General features: G+C 46.5%; 1 protein-coding gene across 1 annotated transcript in view; it reads right to left on the bottom strand.

The window, feature by feature from the left end:
- FAT3 (FAT atypical cadherin 3) overlaps positions 1 to 19,401 on the bottom strand; it is a 450,350-nt gene that overhangs the window by 26,800 nt on the left and 404,149 nt on the right. Inside the window, 3 exon segments of the mRNA XM_081860894.1 lie at positions 6,149 to 6,306; positions 6,991 to 7,125; positions 18,340 to 19,138. Of these exon segments, the coding sequence (XP_081717020.1) occupies positions 6,149 to 6,306; positions 6,991 to 7,125; positions 18,340 to 19,138 (1,092 nt within the window).

The following is a 19,401-nucleotide window of genomic DNA, read 5'->3' as shown; positions in this document are numbered from 1 at the left end:
TAGCTACCATTGAAGATTCCATTGCCATGACAATTTATTTTTAGCAGTTGACTTTATAACACCATCTCTGCACTTCCTGAGCTGAAGAAGCCTTCGCCACCCCTTTGCCCTTGTTTGCATGTCTCTGCTATCTGACTCATCTTTGCCTCTATACAACAGGGCAAACCCTATTGCTCTTAGAACACGGGTTTTTGTTTTTTTTGCTTGCTTCCAGTCTGCCTCCTGCTGCTGCTGCGACTTCCTAGTGTCCCTCTCAGTCCCTCCTATTGCTTCTTCTCACTCTGCTAATAACCAGAGCTGGCCTCTGCCCGTTTACAATACATTGCATTACATTGTGAATGGACTGCAATATTGCAATGACAGCGGGAAGCAGCTGCTGGCAAACGTCCTAAAAATGACCTAACCAAATGGCTTGTGACTAGTGATGGGCAAGCCACCCATGGACTGCCTGAGAGACAACCTTTACAGAACAACAAACCCGTGTTGCAAACTTAACACTACAAACAATACAAGCAACATGAAGACCAGTATACTAGATAGCACTGCAATTCTTATTGCATAATATACATGATTTAGTACAACAAAAACAAAATGTGTACACTTGTAAAATCTCTAATATATTTGAAAACAAATGAATACACGTCTGTCAATCTTTGAAAGTCCGTAGAAGTATAATAAGTCTATGGTTGAAACAAAGTAATAGATGCTATCCTGTGGGCTAAGTGGTAAAACTTTTTTAGGTGTTCATGGTGCCGAAGTAGTAAGTGGTTACATATTCTCATGACCACTGCTCCTTGTGCATTTTTCTAATTTATGGGTTGTGCTGAAGAAGATTCCAGCAAAACAGTCAGATTATCCAGGATCACTGTCCTACGTTGTTATTCACTTACTACTTCGGCACCATGAAGCAACCTTAGCTGTCCCCGTCCCACACGTCCTGTCCCACCGCACAAGTTGGGAAATAGCTCTAGTTCCTCCTAGATCCCTTGCCCTCAACTGACAGCTTTTGAAAGGTCAAGGGTGGTCTAGGCAGTTCTTCTCCTGGCTCTGCAAAAGTTTTGTTTAGGGGGTTTCAGTTTGGAGAGTGGGGTGGTGATGAGCCAAGAATCCTTCTGCAGCTTGAATTTTAATCTGATCCAAAGAAGAATTCTTGGGGGTTTGCAATGCTTGTCTCTTCCTTTAGGTGAGAATTACTAGCCCAGGCTATGATACCTGGGGCCAAGTGTGGCATAATTCAGTGACATATCTAGTTGTAACCTATCTGTAGTCATAACAAACAAGAAAGAAAGAGGTGTACGAGCCCAGTTCTGACACTTACTGGACCAGTGCTATCTGTGTGGAAGAGGACCAGCTATGCCTCCCTCCTTTCCACCACATACATAACGTAACATGAGTGACAGGGTCCTCATGGCAGCCCATACACACTGTCAAAAAAGGGAAGAAATGACAACAGAAATGGTACACAGTTGTACCATTTCTGTTGTCATTTCTTCCCTTTGTTGACAGTGTGTTTAGGATTTTGTATGGAGCAGCTTGCAATGTGTCATGCATGCCAACCCTTTTAAGCTCATTGGGCCCATTTGGATTTGTGACTGAGTGCTGTCAGTTCACCTCCACCCACTCCTGGTTCAGCACCCCACTGTAAAGACATGAAAAGGAAAGGTACACAGTGTATGTCACTTTCCCAATGGGTCAGATCTAGTAGAATTAACCTGAGCCTTTGATGGGCAGATAGAGGTGAAAAAGGAAGTAGGATAGAGTGTTGCTTTTCCAACTTCCTCTTTCAGGTCTATGTACTTCTCAAGGGAGAAAAAGGCAATTGCTCTCATCGCCTTGTGACCAAGGGTACTGTGTGTGTGGAGGAGACTAAAAGGTTTTGTGGGTGCAAAGAGCATATCTCAAGAGCATGGCAGAAGCGAGGGTGGGTATGCCCTTTCTCCTCCATCACAGAATTTGCAGCACCTGCCCAATAAGCATTTCATAAGACTTCAGATTCCGTCTTAGGAGAGGAAAAATGAGGTTGAACCTACATATGTGAAGCTCCCACACAGGTGGCAGCCGAGGACAAACCCAAAAGCAAGCAGACAAAGAGGGACTTGAGGCTTTGCTGAATGCCGAGGGAACAGATTGCAACCTGTGCGCAAAGAAGCACATCAGCTGCCTTTCCACCTGGCCATTATGCAAATCCACCAGAACCCTCTGTGTTTCCGTGTCCTCTTCTTCCCTTACCATCCCTTCCCTTTTATGCCACATCTGCTAGATTGTAAACCGTTCTGGCAGCCATTCTGCCTATTTCATCCTTCGCGCAGTACAAAATAGAATTTTTAAGTGCTTCATAAATAAGAAGAATGAGGAAAGCCTGTGGCAGGTTCAAGGGTGGACGGCAGCGCTGAGGACACCACCGTTCCTGGCCAGGATAGCTGTTGGCCGATGCAACTCGCAGCCTGGAGACAGTTTATGATCCTTAAGACCAGCGAAGGCAGTATGAGAAAGACACCATTTCCTGTGATGGTGATGTTGTGCCTCCCTTCAAGCAGGCTGGCAGAGTTTTGAAGCTCCTACCAAACCTTGCATGGGACGCGGGTGGCGCTGTGGGTTAAACCACAGAGCCTAGGGCTTGCCAATCAGAAAGTCGGCAGTTCAAATCCCTGTGACGGGGTGAGCTCCCGTTGCTCGGTCCCTGCTCCTGCCAACCTAGCAGTTCGAAAGCACGTCAAAGTGCAAGTAGATAAATAGGTACCGCTCTGGCGGGAAGGTAAACGGCGTTTCCGTGCACTGCTCTGGTTCACCAGAAGCGGCTTAGTCCTGCTGGCCACATGACCCGGAAGCTGTACGCCGGCTCCCTCGGCCAATAAAGCGAGATGAGTGCGCAACCCCAGAGTTGGCCACGACTGGACCTAATGGTCAGGGGTCCCTTTACCTTTTTTACCAAACCTTGCAATGCAGGTTTCATTAGAAACAAGGGTGGGAAGGAACACACATACCACAGGTGCCAACAGCAGTATCATTCCCTTCTCAACACCGCCATTGTCTCTCGCCACAGGTGCAAGAAAGCCATTTAAGAATGCAAGCGAGCAAGAAGAGCTTGGCTAGATCAGAACAAAAGCCTATTTAGTCCAGCACCTTGTTCTCACAGATGCCTAGGGAAGTCTTTAAATAGGACCCAAATACAGCAGTGATTATCAGCAACTGGTATTCAGCTGCTGTGGTTCTCAGCTCCTGGTACTCACACAACTGCCTGCAACACAACCTGAAACACAACCACCAAAGCTAGTGGCCACTGACAACCTTTTCCTCCATGAATTTGTCAAATCCTCCCTGAGAGCCATTCAAGTCCATCGTTTTCTTTTGGGACCACTGTATGCAGGAAAAGGGATGAATATTGCCTCCCCCATACCACCCTCCCAATCCTGACCACCCCTACAATTTAGTGGGAAATGGGCGTAGGGGAAAACAACAATGGCAGTGCAATTCTTTCAACAAAGGTAATGGTTAAAATGAATCCTAGGGAGGCCCAGACCACAGAAAAGGAAATAGCTAGGACATTCTATGGAAGTCATAGCCACACAGAACAGCAGTGGGCTGTGCACAACTGGGGAAAATGCAAAGTTTTTTGTTTTTTTCTAAGGTCAAATTCTGAAAGCTGAAAAAGGAAGCCACAAGAGGGAGACGCTGATGATGTTTTGCAGCTGCCATGTAAAATGCTAACCCCACAGGTCCAGTGATCACAGCAACTCTTCATGGCATAACTGCCCCAATGAGACAGTTGTGGGGGCTGAAGGTCTCCACCTTCCCACAGTTGCCTAAGCTTCCTCCTCCTCTGGGTCCAAGCAATCTGAGACTATGCTGGGGTGCCTGTCTCTGCACCTCCCTCTTCATACCTCTTCTGGTCCTGGGGGACCGGGGGAGAAGAGCTTGTTGAAGCAGGAGAGGGATACACCTTGGCTTTTCACGAGCCTGACTCGTCTCTGTCTCTTGGCCCTCCTCCTCCTCCTCCTCTCCAGCCTCTTCTGCCTCTGAGCCTGGACTGCTCTCTACCTCAGCCTCTTCCTGCTCACTAAACCCTGTTACCTCTTCAGCTTCTGACACCTCTTCTTCCCAGTCTTCTCCCTCTGACCACTCACCATCGTCCCACCACCACTCCTCTGCATCCAGCCAGTCCATGACATCACGTCACTCACCTGCTTTCCTCTAGAGATTCAACCTGGATAGAATATGCCCTTGAAATGTAGCAATACGTCTTGGCTGCCTAGACGGAGGGGGTGGTATGTCTGGCTGCAGCTGCTGGGGCGATAGCTACTACAGATATACGTGCACCAGAAAGCTGGGGGAAGTTCCCCTCCCTTGATATACCTAGATGTGCATCCACATAAAACCTCATTATCCTGACCAAGCAGGAGAGTATGAAGCAACCACTAAGGGGATATACAAATTGGCACGCTTGAACGGCTTCCCCAAATAAGCAAAGCAAGATGAATGGGCATCGTATATCATTTTAGAATATTAGCCTGGATAAGGTGCTTGGATGTCATCCATTTCTGCATATCAACACAGGCAATGAAACCATCAAACGGTCCTTTTGGGACCTCCCTAGACTTGCAAAGTCCATCTGCAGTCACAGCTCATGAATACAAAATGGTGCCTGCCCATCCATCCAGGGGAATATTTAGTTAGTGGGATTGCATTTCAGGTTCATTTGGGCGAAATGTTAGGTTTAATTAAAATATTACTTTCTCCAGCTCCTGCTGCACCTGGGATCACATCCAAGGCTTCTTGTAGCTGAAGCAATGGGAGCTTCAGGCGACCCTTGACGGGGGTAACGTATGGCAGCCTCACACTTTTCAGTATTGAATTTTACTCAATGAGGCCACATATCCATTACCAAGTGCCTCTGATGGCAAGGACATAGAAACAGAGATTTTTTTTGTCTGCATTGTGGCTCCCACATGAAAACACAGGTTCCGCTAGCCCTGCACTGTTGGATGCAGATCAAGAGTTCTGAAGGCGGCAAGGACAGAGTTCTGTGCAAACGGGCTCTCAGAATTGCTCCACTGTGCTTTTTAGGTAGAAAAACTGGGGCAGAAGGGCACTATTTGCATAACAAAAACTACAGCAGAGATATCAACCTTTTCAAAAGTTCATGGCTTGGCTTTTGAAAAGCAGGGGGTCCACAGCTACCATATTTTTCGCTCCATAAGACGCACTTTCCCCCTCCTAAAAAGTGAGGGGAAATGGCGTGAGGCTCTGCTCAGCGTTCCCTTTAAAAAGCCACGCCTAGCGTGTGCGCGGCTCTTGGGGGCTTTTCCGCGAGGTGGGAGAAGGGACTGACAGGCTGCTCTCTGTCCCTTCCCCCACCTCCCGGAAAAGCCAGCAAGAGCCGCTGCCAGGCTCTGCTCAGTGCTCCTTTGTAAGGGCTCCCTTTCGTCCCTCATCCCGCTTTGCTGGGAAGCCAGCAGAAAAGGCACTCCACAGCTATCGCTCATGCTCTGCTGGCTTCTCAGCGAAGCGGGAGGAGGGATGGAAGGGTTTAAAGCAAGAAAAGCGAGAGCCACTTACATGCTCTGCGCAGAATTTATTTTTCTTGCTTTCCCCCTCTAAAAAGTAGGTGCGTCTTATGGTCGGGTGCATCTTATGGATAGAAAAATACGTTAATTAAGAACCGCTGCCATAGGTGATCAAACCTTGGGGAAGGGATGTAGCTCAGTGGTAGGGTATCTGGTTGCCTTGTATAGGGTCCCAGGTTCAATCCCTAGGTCTTCTGTCAATCCTTGAAAAGCTGCTGCCAATCAGTGTGGACAATACTGACCTAGGTGGACCGATGGTGCTTCCTGTATAACTAAGGGCAGCTTTGACAGGCATTGCCGGAATAAGTTGCCTGGGCTTGCTACAGCTTATTACACCCCCAGGAGCATTTTTTCTCCAACAGAAACATGACTATCAGAAACAATGAGACAGTTCCCTCGTTGTTGCTGAAGCTGTGGTTTCGTTCCTCATTATCCTACAGAAAGAAAAGCCCCGAGAGCGCCGAAGTTTCTGCATCCACAGCTAAAAATGGGAGCAGCATTCCCAGCAGTGGGAGCCCAAAGAGAAAGGGAAGCGTATAATCAAGAAAAATAACTGCGGGGAAAGATAAACTTATTTTAATTACCTTCAGAATTATACAGGGATTTGCTCTGGTGTACATTATAATCCCGTTGCTTTGCAGAGTCCGCAGACGCAGCGCCAACTTGAATTCCTCCTTCTTGCTATTTTCGGAAACCCGGTATTTGATGTAACTATTCCCAGCAAAGCTAAGGGAAGTGTGTCCTGAAAAAACCATTTGGAGAAGAGGCAAAAATAGAGAGACAATCCATATATATATATATATATATATATATATAAAATATCTTTTTACATTTTGAAATAAGACTTGGGAGATTATCCTACCGCTTGCCAAAGGGGAAAAAAAAGTTAATTAAGGAAGATGCACGGCTACCAAGGCTGATAAGGGAGAATATTTTTTTAAAAAAAGAGCCCATCTTCTGATAGATTAAAAACTTGTCCCTCTTGTACAAGCACCTTACGTTAAGGAAGATTAATTCACTAATAAGGGGGGAAATGTTGTTTCTCGATAGGAATTACTACCATGCATAAAATGCAATCGGGTCTATTTGTAGTGAACAAACCAGATAACAATTTTTATTATTATTTTAGTGCTGGTACATGGGGGAAGCCCTGTACAACTTGTGTTCCGCCAAGCTAAATACAGCCTACCAGCCATGTGTTCTGATGGACTTTTGTTAACCTTGGCGCCCTCCAAATAGATTTGGACTAAAACTCCCATCAGCCCCAGCAAAAACGCTGCATTTGCAAAGTCTGGCCGACTCAAGAACCAGCTTGGAAAAGCAGTAAAGCTCATTGCTGCCCCAACCCTCTTTTCACCCGCATTGAACTTCTACAACCAAGATGGTTTGGGTGATACCTGATGGTGCGACAGAACAGAGCGTGTACCTGAGCACTCCCCGAGCTTTCCAGGAGGGCATTGGCAGATGAATGGCCTTCGGTTGATTTCGTAGCCCACGCATTGCATATCTCCGGGACAGGGCTTCTCTGTGCAGGGGTCACTGGAACCTGGACACAATCCTCCTGTTGCAAATTGAGAAGAAAACAGATACTGCTGCGTTATCCATCACATAAAGTAAAAACCTTCTTTGAATTTTAAGAGGTAGATGGTGTGAGGAATGAGGATGCTGCTTTTTCACATAAACCACAAATGCAACAAGCTAGACAGACGTTAGCAGTTCAGATCGATTCACATCCGATAACTAGAAAGGTTGAGAGCGCGTGGCCAGAATGAGGTTATAAGAGTTATCGACAAGACACCTGCAGTCTAGGTTGACTCGCTTCTCATAACTGGAGATGTTTAGAACTTGTGGTCAAGATGTGGTTATTTTTGCTTGGCTTAGCAAGTAACTGCACAGGAACATAGACCAAATAAGGGAAATAATAAATAAGGCTAGAGGGGTGCTGAAATCAGAGTAATGGGAGATGTAAACAGGGGTGGGAATGTTAGTAGGGAAATTAGGCGGTCGTGATAGGCTGTAAACCTTGTAGTATCCAGCCAATGGGGAGACAAGGGAGGGAACCTGCGCTTCGGGTATAGGGAATATAAGCTTATGCTTTGCCAAAGCTGGGGTGTGCCTACTTTGGACACCTGATCTTGCAAGAACGTATTGCACTAAATAAACTCTTTACTGCTTCACTAATTTTGTTCAGATTTTATTTTAAGGAGTGGGATTCAGGGTCTTAGGGCCCACTTATTACAGACGGGACCTTGGCTAATCCAACTCTTGCAACAAATCTTGTAAGTGGAGCATCTCTGAGATGCATGACTGTGGGATCACATACTCCACTTCTTCAACCTTGTGAGCAACTTTTCCCTCCTTCCTCCTCTCTTCTGGATGAATTTCTATGTCCTTCCCTCTTTGGAACCATCCATGGTGCAGTGTTGTGCTTTTACCAGTGTTTTTGCTAATCATGGCCATCTGAAAACACAGCTTGCAAATCTCATTCTATCCAAAACTCAGCCCAAATGGAAGGACATTTTTTTTTGCAAATACTTTCGAGTCCCAAGAAATATGGTTCCTTTCAGAGATCTTTCAGGGAGGATTGTGCCAGGGGCAAGTGTCTGCATTGTGCGCCCCCCCCCCCCAAAAAGCCACTAATTCTGAGTGACAGCAATTATTTCTTGCCCTCACTCTGAACTGGTGCTGCCATCCAGCTGAGTCTGAAGCTATGGGGCGCCGTCACAAAGCCAAATATGTCTGATAAGATGGAAGCATTATATCAGCATATTGGCTATGTGATCACTGATACCATGTGGTTGTCAAGAATATGGAATTTTGAGGAGAAAAGGCTCTGAACCATTAGCTGATCAAGGCTGTAAACTAAGAAAAACAGCACAAAAGTATGTGTGGAGGGCATTGTGGAACCTTGAAAGTTCTGTTTTCAAAACAACCATGGTCTCCTGCAAAATTTTGGCTGCAATTCTCCTTCTAACCATAGCTTGATCCACAGTTAAATGCGTTTGTCTGTCTGTTTATCTGGCTAGAATATCTAAACATGGTATGTGCATGTGTGGTATCTTAAAACAAATTCGGGAAGAACAACTCCTTCCTGTTGCAATTAAAGCAATCTCTGTTAGTCTCAGCCAAATCAGGATTCTCTGACCATCTCATTTATTTGGCTCCCAAGTCTTATTTACAGAGTATAAAGGACACAGTGAACTTGTACGGGGGCAAACACTCCTTGTAGTTATCACAGACCGTGAGTCCCTAATGCACTTCACCACAAGGGAAGCATGGTGTTGCTCGAGGCATAGCTCCAATTACTTTGCATCGTAGGTCTTTTCCTGGAAACAGAAAAATTATTACTGTAGGCTTCTAAGTGGACACGGCCTGCCTACAAATACGGCAGCAACCGTAAATGCCTGTGCTTGATCTACAGTGCATTGCGGTCAATTTAATCTTTCCGGGCGCTCCTCTCACTTTGTCAAATATTTGCTTGCGAGGTCTTGAAAGAATAAAACAGCTCAAAGGGCCCTGCCTTGCCACCGCCGTGCAAAACGATGCGTGGAAATTCTTATAAACAATGTACAGTGCTGGGCGCAATATGGGAATATACGAGCCACAATGGAAAATCTTATAACAAGCTTGGTCTTAAGTTCACGGCACTGTGTAGGACACCTTCACATTATGGAGGCTTGCATCATAACAACAAAAAGCCTTGACAAGCAAGCTGTCCAGCCAGAGGATGAATCTGAAATGGAAAATGACCAACATGCTGTCTCCTCCCATTGAGTATATACAGTGGTACCTCTGGTTGCGAACGGGATCCGTTCTAGAAGCCCGTTCGTTCGCAACATGAAAAGAGCGCAACCTGAAGCGCCGTATCTGCACAGGTGCATGATGCGATTTGACGCTTGTGCGCATGTGCGATGCACAATTTAGCGCTTGTGCACATGTGGCGAAACCCAGAAGTAACCCTTTCCAGTACTTCCGGGTCGCCGCGGGACGTAACTGAAAGAATGTAACATGAAGCAAACGTAACATGAGGTATGACTGTACTCACCTTCCATTGCCCCAAATAATATTAATCTTCACCCATCTTTTGTGTTTAGAGTTAGCCATCGTGGGGCCAAATCACCAGTTCAGGAGACCATATTTGGCTCAGGTGATGCCAGTGGCAGGTAGGACTGCCAGCCTGCTCTTGTGTCTACAGCACAGAGGGAGGCAACCTGTGGCCATTCAGGTGTTTCTAGACTACAACTCCCATCATCCTTCACCACTGGCCATCCAGGGGGGCTCATGGGTGTTGGAACCCATGGCATCTGGAAGGCCACAGGTTCTCCACACCTGCTGTTAAACCGTCTTGAGTTGCAAAAAATCAGCAGGTGAAGCTTTTCATACCTTGAGCTCATAGCACGGCAGTCACGGAATCATTTATCCTGTTATTTCACATTCTCATTTCAAGGTTCTTTTCTTCCTATCCTGCTTGCTTCTTTTAAACACCACCAGCAGCACATGGTTAAAAATCATGGCTTCTCTTTCAGGGCTGGAGGAAATCCTTATTCTCACTATTTTGTTGTTTTTATGTGTATTTTAAAATGTGTGGATGACTTGGCTGCAGTGATATAAGGCTCTGCTAAAAATTGCAGAGCAGTTAAAATAGTATCTTCTGGAGTTCCCAATTGTCCATCTGATTCCACTGGCTCTTTCAATGTATCTATGTATCGCCTAGGCACTTGCGCAGAGATCTGTATGCACAGGTTATTTGTCCTCAGAACACAATTAAATTTTATGTCATGTCAGGCGATAATTTTCAACAAGCCTCTCCGCGGCTGACAGATAGACAAGTCACTTGGGCAAAAAAGCTGCAGGACTCATGAATATACATAAGCTTGTTGGAAGACAACCCTGCTGAGAGTTTGGAACAAGGCACCGCATGTTTTCACAACCTTTTAACCTCTGGTGAAATCTCTGACACCAAGCAATAAAATCAATACACAGCCTTGTAATCAATCTTTGCCATGTTTCGGCTGATTCCCACTCTAGGCAGAATAAACTCCCCATGAAGCCCAAAGACATGTGGGAAGAAGCTTATAATTTAATGTGACAGGCCTGCATGACCCAGCAAGCCAAACACAGCTCGCCAGTCATGCACTAGGGCATTCCGGGCCTAGGCAGGCAGCACAAACAGCAGTGTGTGGGTGTGTGATGTCAAACTCTTGCTGGGCTTTCACTCACGGCTCACGGGCTGTGTTCTGTTTGATGAGGCACAAGGTGTGTGGGCCTGAGCTACAAAGTTCATATAAACTGACAGGTGCGCAGGGAAACTGTCTCAGGTAATCTCTGTTATGGCAGAGGCCTTCAGATCCTACGGTAACGAGACTCCAAGTGAACCACAACCCTCCACACTAGCCAAAAAACACCCCAAAGAAACTCACCGATGCTTTGGCTGAACTACAAATGGGTCATAAACCCTCAAGCAGCCAGAGATGCACACGGGTATTTCACAAAGGCGTGTGACTGAAAAGGTTTCTGTAGTTGGATGAGATGTTCAAGGTGGCTATTTTCTGACACTTTCATGATGAGCCTCCCGATTCTCCAAGGAAGCAAATGACATTTAGGTTGCTGAACTGAGTCAACACGAAACAAAGATCCATTTATCAGCTGTCCAGAAGCAGACATACCCATTGTCAGGAGCTACCAGGGCTGGAACCATGAACTTTAGGATGAGTGGCGAGCCACTAAGGTAGAACTGTTCCCAGAGCTGTGATGTCTTGTAGGCGGCAGAGCAGGGTTTCCCAAACTTGGGTCTCCAGCTATTTCTGGACTGCAACACCCATCATTCCTAGCTATCAGGACCAGTGGTCAGCAATGATAGGAACTGTACTCCAAAAACAGCTACAGACCCAAGTTTGGGAGCCCAGGCTGTAGAGCAACCCTGCCTAGATAGGCAGCTTATTGGCCTCCCCTAAACTGGCAGGGGCTATAACATGTGCTGAACGAATATAATAAATAAAATCTGCATCCAAAATGTGTGGTCTGCTGCCGGGTTGGATATACATTTGGGCTCTTTTCGGCAAGCTAGTCCCAGCTTGCGCACAACGAGCTGGTGCTAGGATGCGATCGCAGAACCATAGCTGTCAACTTACAGATTTGAAAATAAGGGACCAGCGGCCTCAAAAATAAGGGATCAGCAGCCAAAATAAGGGATTTTGCTATTGTAAAGAGTTGCATACATTGGTAGGATTGACAGATGCTGTCAATCTGGCATGAGGCAGTTGCGGCGCAGCCGCTGAAGCACCACCCTTCTGCGTCCCTCCCCATCCCCTCCTCTTCCTCCTCCCTCAGGCTGCCTCCTCAGCTGCCGCCTCCGGGCTCATGGGCGAGAGTCTCTCTCCCTCCCCTCCCCCTCTCAGGCGGGGAAGGGCCGATGGAACTCCTTGCACCAGGACGACGGCGCCAGCGTACTCTCTCTCTCGCGCGGCGGCGAACCCCAAGCCGCTGCTTCCCTCCCGAGCCGGGAGAGCATGAAACCTGGGAAATTTAAGGGACATCATCAATAACGGACAACAGTGGGACACGGCGCTGGGATAAGGGAGTTTCCTGCCAAATAAGGGACGGTTGACAGCTATGCGCAGAACTAGGGTTTCATTAAATCAGCCGTTACCCCGTGCCTCTGCCACGACTGCAGCACTGTGGCAAAAGCAGTAGGGCACCTAAGTGTAAATGCCAGGAGCCACAACTGCTAGTGCTATCGTGTGCTTCTTCTGATTCTTTTCTTTTCTTATTTTTAACCGTCAAGAGGCGTTCTCCGCCAAGCAACTGGGGCCACATCGGATGGCTCCATCCCGTTCTGCCAATACTGTGACGCCACTCCCGCTCTGGCACTGATGCCTAGTCCTTGCACAAAGCCACTATTCAGCGCAAGCCAGCGTTCCCATCAAACTGTAAGAGCGGTCCTGACAGATAAACTACAGGCATTTCAACTTTTTATTCAAGCTTCTGTAGGTGAATTTTATAGCTGTCACAAAACTTTTAAAATATTGAAGCTCTGGAGAGGGTTCTTTATGTCTGCCTTTGTGGATATAAGGGCCCCAAGCTACAAATCTTGTCATATTGCCTTGCTCCTGGCTAACATGCATTTTCAGGGTGATTTCACAATGGCAGGGACCAAAAGCCACTAAAGCACTCCCCAGGACATTATCCACCTTTGGGGATTTATAGCCCAGGCTTGAGTCTCTGCTCTGAAGTCCAGCATATCCTCCGCCCCCCGCCGTTCTTTGTTTCTTCCCGCAATTAGAAGAAACAAATATACAATCTCTAGGCAACCCCAAAATAAACAGATGACACTCCCCTGCGGGAACAGGAACAGGACTACAGGACTGTTCAGAAGAACTACAGATATAAAGCAGAGGGTCAGCCAATGTATCAAGTCTCTTTAATATGATGGGATGAATCCATCTGATTTTAGAAATGAATAAATGTGACAATTAGTTGGAGAGGAAGTGTAGTACACTGGGTAGACTCAACCTCATCTTGGATTGGAGAGGTGAGGGGGTCAAATTCCTGTGTGGCCACAGAGCTCATCTGTCAGGGGCTCAGGAGCAGAGGCACAGGGAAGATGGGAGATGGAAAGCGAGGGCGAGGAATCAGAGGGCAGTGTAGGAGGAGACAGTGGTCCGAGGGATTCCATAAGCCTCTCCAGCGAATCGGAAGATTCACAGAAGGGAGCGCCAGTGGCCAGGGGTAGGGGGGTCCCAAGGGGAACGCCCCAGGAGCAAGGGGGGAGCAGGGACTCCCAGAGTAGTAGTTGGAGATCAGGACCAGCTTCCCCACCAGAGCAGAGTGGGGGGGAAGGGTCCCAGGCATCGGGACCAGTACTTCCCCCACCAGGGAGAGAAGACGAGGCAGAGCTGACCACGCCTTCCTCGGAGAGTCGTACAACGGAGGGGAGGTCAGATCCGGCCAGTGTCACGGAAGAGGGAAGCAGTGATAGAAGCAGTGTAACGGTTAGGAGAAAGGTCACTGGATTGTCGCGAGAAGCAAGTTCAAATGTACAGGAGTGCGGGACAGCGGAGAGTGAGGATTGGGAACCGGGTCCTAAAGCACGCCGGAGGCAAGGGGAGGAGCTAAGCGACTCAGCGTCGGAAGAGTCCAGGAAGGGCAATGCCCCAGAGGGCAGGAGGACCCAGAGGAGGAGAGAGCAGCGCAGAAGGCGGAGCAGGGCTAGGATCTTAAACTGGTGCGGAAGGGGAAGTGATTCAGATAGGACTTCGCCGATCTAGAGTCTAGACGTAGGGTTGCACGCTCTGGCTTTAAAATGGAAACTATACTTCAATAAAGACTTTTGTACATAATATCAGCCTGGCGTTGGTCCTCTGTGAGCTGGGACCTAGAGGCAGCCCTGACATCATCACACCCCAGTAGGCAAGTCACGATATCTCAGCTTAAGCTACCCCAAGGTCTGCTGTGAGGTTAAGCTGGGATAAAAGAAGATGAGTGATATCTAATGAATGGTCCTACTCAGAGTAGACCCACTGATGTCAGTAGGTCTGCTCTGAGTAGGACTTGGCTGGCTGTCACTCAATGATTTTATTTATTGGGATGGAATCTTTAGTAGGGTTAGGGTCTGGCAAAATAAGGCCCAGATATAACTCATTTATTTTATTGCTTTGCTTTTAAGTTTGTCCACCAATCTACACATATTAATGTTTGATTGCTGTGCATATTTTTATGTGTTAGGAAAATGAAATGAAATTCAAATATCAAATGGGAATATATGCAGGTTGCAAATGTGTGCCTAACATCTTTGAGCTACTACAATGAACTGGAATGGGAAGATGGACTTCCTTTCCATCTAAGGCTGCCATGGCAAAATACCAGAATCAGTGTTCAATCCTGACAATACTTGCAGATTTAGGTGTTGTCTTTCTGACATCTTTTCCATGGTGATGATCACTATGGTCACCACCAACTGAACAACCAAGTGGTTCATCTGAATGATCTATCATAACCATCACTTATTACTTATACCCCACCCATTTGACTAGGTTGCCCCAGCCACTCTGAGTGTCTTCCAACATAACAAAAACACAGCAAAATGTCAAACATTAAGAACTTCCCAATACAGGGCTGCCTTCAGATGTCTGCGGAAAGTTGTGAAGTTTTTTTTATCAGTTTGACATGGATTGGGCGCTGGCTACCATTACAAATAAGATCATATGAATGCACAAAGCAAAACACACAGTGTAGATTGCTTTCCACGCAGGTACATGATTTGGAACTGTGAAAATGGAGGAAACTGGACACAAGGCAAACGTGAAGAAGCGGTACAGAGAAGGTCCATATGCACTACAGACTAAAACCAGAGAATGATGCTGTTAAAATAGCAAAGCGCCAACAAACTGTGGTCAAAACATGCCATTGCTGCAGGCCCATGTAATCTAGCTAGAACTGGAGCGACTCTGGAAAACGTCACCTTTGCTAGTAAGGAAATGGCTGCCTGGCAACATGGTGATAACTCCATGGATCCATTTTCCTGGATTTACATGGATATGCATTAACACTCAACTGGGCAGTGCAGAATCCACCCACCACCGTGGATACATACTGGTGTGTAAGCAAATGCTATTACCACGATGGCAGCATCTACATCGTGCCAAAACTGGTGTGGCTGCTACATCACCCAAAGGTAGATCACTCCTGGCTCAGTACGTCAACTGTTCTTTGCACGCCACGCCATGTCAGAGCTGGTGCAATACAGTGGGGTGAGCTGTAAACTCCCTGCACGAAATCTCAGCTCAGCCCCAAATATTCACAGTGACGATAAGATGGAGAAAACCAATACTACTGATCCACGCTGCTGCGCTGTTGTGAGGATTACTAAGGCAGTCTACACAAAGTGCTCTGAACACCTAGGAAGTGCCTTTTGCTAAACATTATTATTAAGAGATTTGGCTATTATGTCATGTGCAGACACAGCCTACCAGCAGGAACAGGAACACCAATCACTTTTCAAAACTGGATGCTTATTATTAGATTACTGGAGTTGTAGCGGAGTGTAAGGTTCAAGCTACTGATTGCTTCTTTCAGAGTGTCAAGCTAGAAAACAAGACTAGAAAACCCAAAGCACTGCTTTCTCCCCCTGCCCTAGCCCCGGTTGCATCTTATATTTTATTTTCCAGACAGGAAAACTAACTGCTGTCATGCTTTAGAGTGACATTCTGTCAATGCTAATACTGACTTGTGGCAACTGGTATTTAAACTATATTGTATACTGTGTTACGGTGTCAGCAAAGTTCCTGAACGGTTACATCAATGTCACATTACTGACTCCTTAGTTTCCACCACCATGAATTCTCCCTTCTAACTATGGCTCTCAGAATTGTTGGTGGGAGAAGAAAACTCTTAACCACCAAAACTGTAAGTCTCTAAAGAAGAGGCTGTGGAGCCCGTGACCCAATTTTGTTGGGACTCGAACTTGCAAGTGCTTCAGTCAGCATGAGCAGGAATGATGGGACCTGAAAGTCTAATGACATCTGGAGAGCAACATTAAACAATACCATAACTAGAAAATACTACATGGGTTGCCTGGGTATGAGGCATGCCCGTAAGTGGGGTAGGTGGGAACTACGTATCGGATATGGAAGAAAAAATTATTAAGAAAAGGTCTTGCGTTTCACCATTAATCACTGGTTGAAAGGGATTATAACCAACAGCAATGATGTGCAAGATCCGCAGGATTTAATTGCTTCTGGTTAGATGAACACATTTTAAGTCACATTTTGTTTACTTCTGTGGACGTAGGCGAAAACCCTACCTTATGGACATTAACATTACCAGAGAGGGGAAACAAACGCACTGGACCCAGTCTTACTGAGGCAGCTGGCTGGGTAAACATGCTTCTGAAAAAATTTCATTACAGTCGGTGGGATTAGTTCAGAAGACTTAAAAATTAAACTTTATGGATTGTAGCCTAAAGATCTGGACAGAACCACCTACATATCTGGATGCTGTCCAACCTGAATCAAAGTTCCAAACCCCGGGAGATGCCCAAACCCTTGCTTTCCTGTCTTTCGGACTACGCGGTGTTTTGATAACTCAGTTTGCTAATCAAGGTAAACTAGGTAAAACTGCTGCACAGCTGGCCTGAATAAATAGTGAATAACCATGGCATCTGCCAGTGGGAATAGCATTCCTAGTAAAATACAAATTTCAAGAATGTTCCTTGCTTCTGCCCCAGCTTTCTTGAGCTGCAAGCTGACCATTTATTTATCAGACCTGTATCCTTGGATTTATACACTCACCTGAAAGCCATAGGGGGATAAGAAATTGCATGTACAGTGGTACCTCGGGTTAAGTACTTAATTCATTCCGGAGGTCCGTACTTAACCTGAAAATGTTCTTAACCTGAAGCACCACTTTAGCTAATGGGGCCTCCTGCTGCCGCCATAGCACAATTTCTGTTCTCATCCTGAAGCAAAATTCTCAACCTGAGGTACTATTTCTGGGTTAGTGGAGTCTGTAACCTGAAGCGTATGTAACCCAAGGTACAGCAAATTACTGGAGGAAAGACAGAGCTCTTGGTACCTTCTCTGCCAGACCCCACCAAGCTAGCAACATTTTCCTGCAGATGAATGAGTCATTTTTTGTGGGTATGTTTCCAAGCCTCTCCTCCCTGTGATGCTCACTCCCCAGAGTGTCAATTCTATAAAAAAAAAGCAGCACCCCAAAACTGTGGCACGTACAGTGGTACCTCGCAAGACGAATGCATCGGAAGACGAAAAACTTGCAAAACGAAAGGGTTTTTCGTTTTTTGGGTTGCTTCGCAAGACGGATTTCCCTATGGGCTTGCTTCGCAAGATGAAAACGTCTTGCAAGTTTGTTTCCTTTGTCTTGCGAGTTTGTTTCCTTTTTCTTAAAACCGTGCATTCACTTCGAGGAGCAACTCATAGCACGCGGTGTGGTAGCCTTTTTTGAGGTTTTTGAAGACTTTGGTGCTTTTTGAAGCTTTTCCAAAGTCCGTGCTTCGCAAGACAAAAAAATCGCAAGACAAAAACCTCGTGGAACGAATTAATTTCGTCTTGCGAGGCACCACTGTACGTAAATGGTGCCTAATTTTAACAGAAAGCAAATGTGCAGTATTCCATGGCAATGATAACCGCACCCCCTTCAAGAATGGTACAAGAGTTTCAGATTACATTCTCACAAGGTGGTTTGTTAAAGGGGGGGGGGGGGAGCTACAGCCTTAGCATAGCATTGAGCACAGGCTGAAAAAGGTCAAGAACTCTCCTTTGCTACCAATTACTTAATGAAATGCTTTTTTGGTTTTCATTACTCCAGCAAAAAAAAAAGGGGAATGAGACAAGCCCTTTTTAACTTTATCACTTGGGTCAAATGTCACCTTCTATTTGAAAATACTGAATACAGTCTGGGGCTGTTCTTACATAGCCACCCTTCATGCCCCCACAGATTTGGCTAGAAAGCCCTATAACCTTTCTTCGTGGCACGAGGTTTACGGATCCCTTTGACCGGACTGCCCCTGGAAACTTTGGACAGCTTTGTTCCACAGAGGTCAAGGTTCACCAGGTCCCAATTGACATCAATAAACGCCAGCCATTCCTGCTGAGCGTGAGAAATCGATTCTCAGCTGTACATTTTCCAAAAGCTCTTTTTAAACTAACTGAATTGAACTGGCTGGTGTTAGAGAAATAAAAACTATGCTCCGATGTAAGGACGGGGAGGAATGGGATTGGTGGAGGCAGAAGAGAGGGGGGCAGGAGAGACCACTCACCATTACAAGAACAGCGTACGTTTCGGAAGAATCGGGGACACACAAAACTAATCCGTGCTGTGCTGTAGGTCATCAGGGAATGGGAATCAATAGACAGGCTTTGCTCGCAGTGCTGCTCCTGACAATCCAATCCAGAGCAATTCTTCTCCAGTATAGCTGAGACGCGGATCACATTTTCCAAGTGTCGCCTTGCATTGGTGAGCTTCTGAATCAAGTAGGCAGGCTTGTAGAAGCCGCCCGTGTGCATCTGAACCGCAAACAGCATGTCGAGCTGGTTGGTGCCCGCCACGGGCTGAATACTGATGATGTGCAAGCTGTCTTGCTTCTGGGTGAGCACGGCGTTGCGCAGGGTGCGCCTGAAGCCGTGCATATGGAGCCCCACAAAATCCTCGGGGGAGACGTTCTCGAAACGGATGGTGACCGTGTTCTGAAGCATCTCCTGCATCAGCTGCTCCACGTGGACCGTCACGTCCATGGGCACCTGGAACCTCCCGTCGCTGACTGATACATTCAGGATGTACTTCCCACTATCCAACCCGCCCAGGGCAATAATCTTCCCATCGTGGTTGTTGACCTTGAACAAACTTTTCTGCTCAGACTTCAGGCCGTACGTGAGGATGTCGTACATGTCTTGGTCCGTTGCGTGTATCTTCCCGATGACGCCTCCTGGGAAGTCGTCTTCCATAGTGACAATAAAAATCTCCAGAGGGATGGCTGTTGGCTTGTGGATGCTTTCTTCGATGACCCGGATTTGGATATAGGTGTGGGATACCTGCTGAGGTTTTCCAGAATCCTTTGCCTAGTTTGATGTATGATAAAATTGCAAAACAAAACACAGCATTACTTCAAATAATGGTCGATGAAGATCCGAGCGCTCCATTTTCTGGAAGAACTTCAGAGTCTTTGCAGTACAAACTCTGCTCCCAAATAAACAGTTTTAAAATAATAAGGAAACACACATACACAGGTAAATCTGCCAAGTTTCGCTATCAGGTTGGTCTATCAATGTTCGTTGTGCAGTCCACATTAGATATGAAACTTGACCCAAGGCTACAATTCTAA

This window comes from Podarcis erhardii, assembly GCF_964252035.2.
Source record: "Podarcis erhardii genome assembly, chromosome: 4".
NCBI lineage: Eukaryota > Metazoa > Chordata > Lepidosauria > Squamata > Lacertidae > Podarcis > Podarcis erhardii.
The sequence above is the reverse complement of the archived record's forward strand: the minus strand, read 5'-3'. Positions and strand labels throughout refer to the sequence as shown.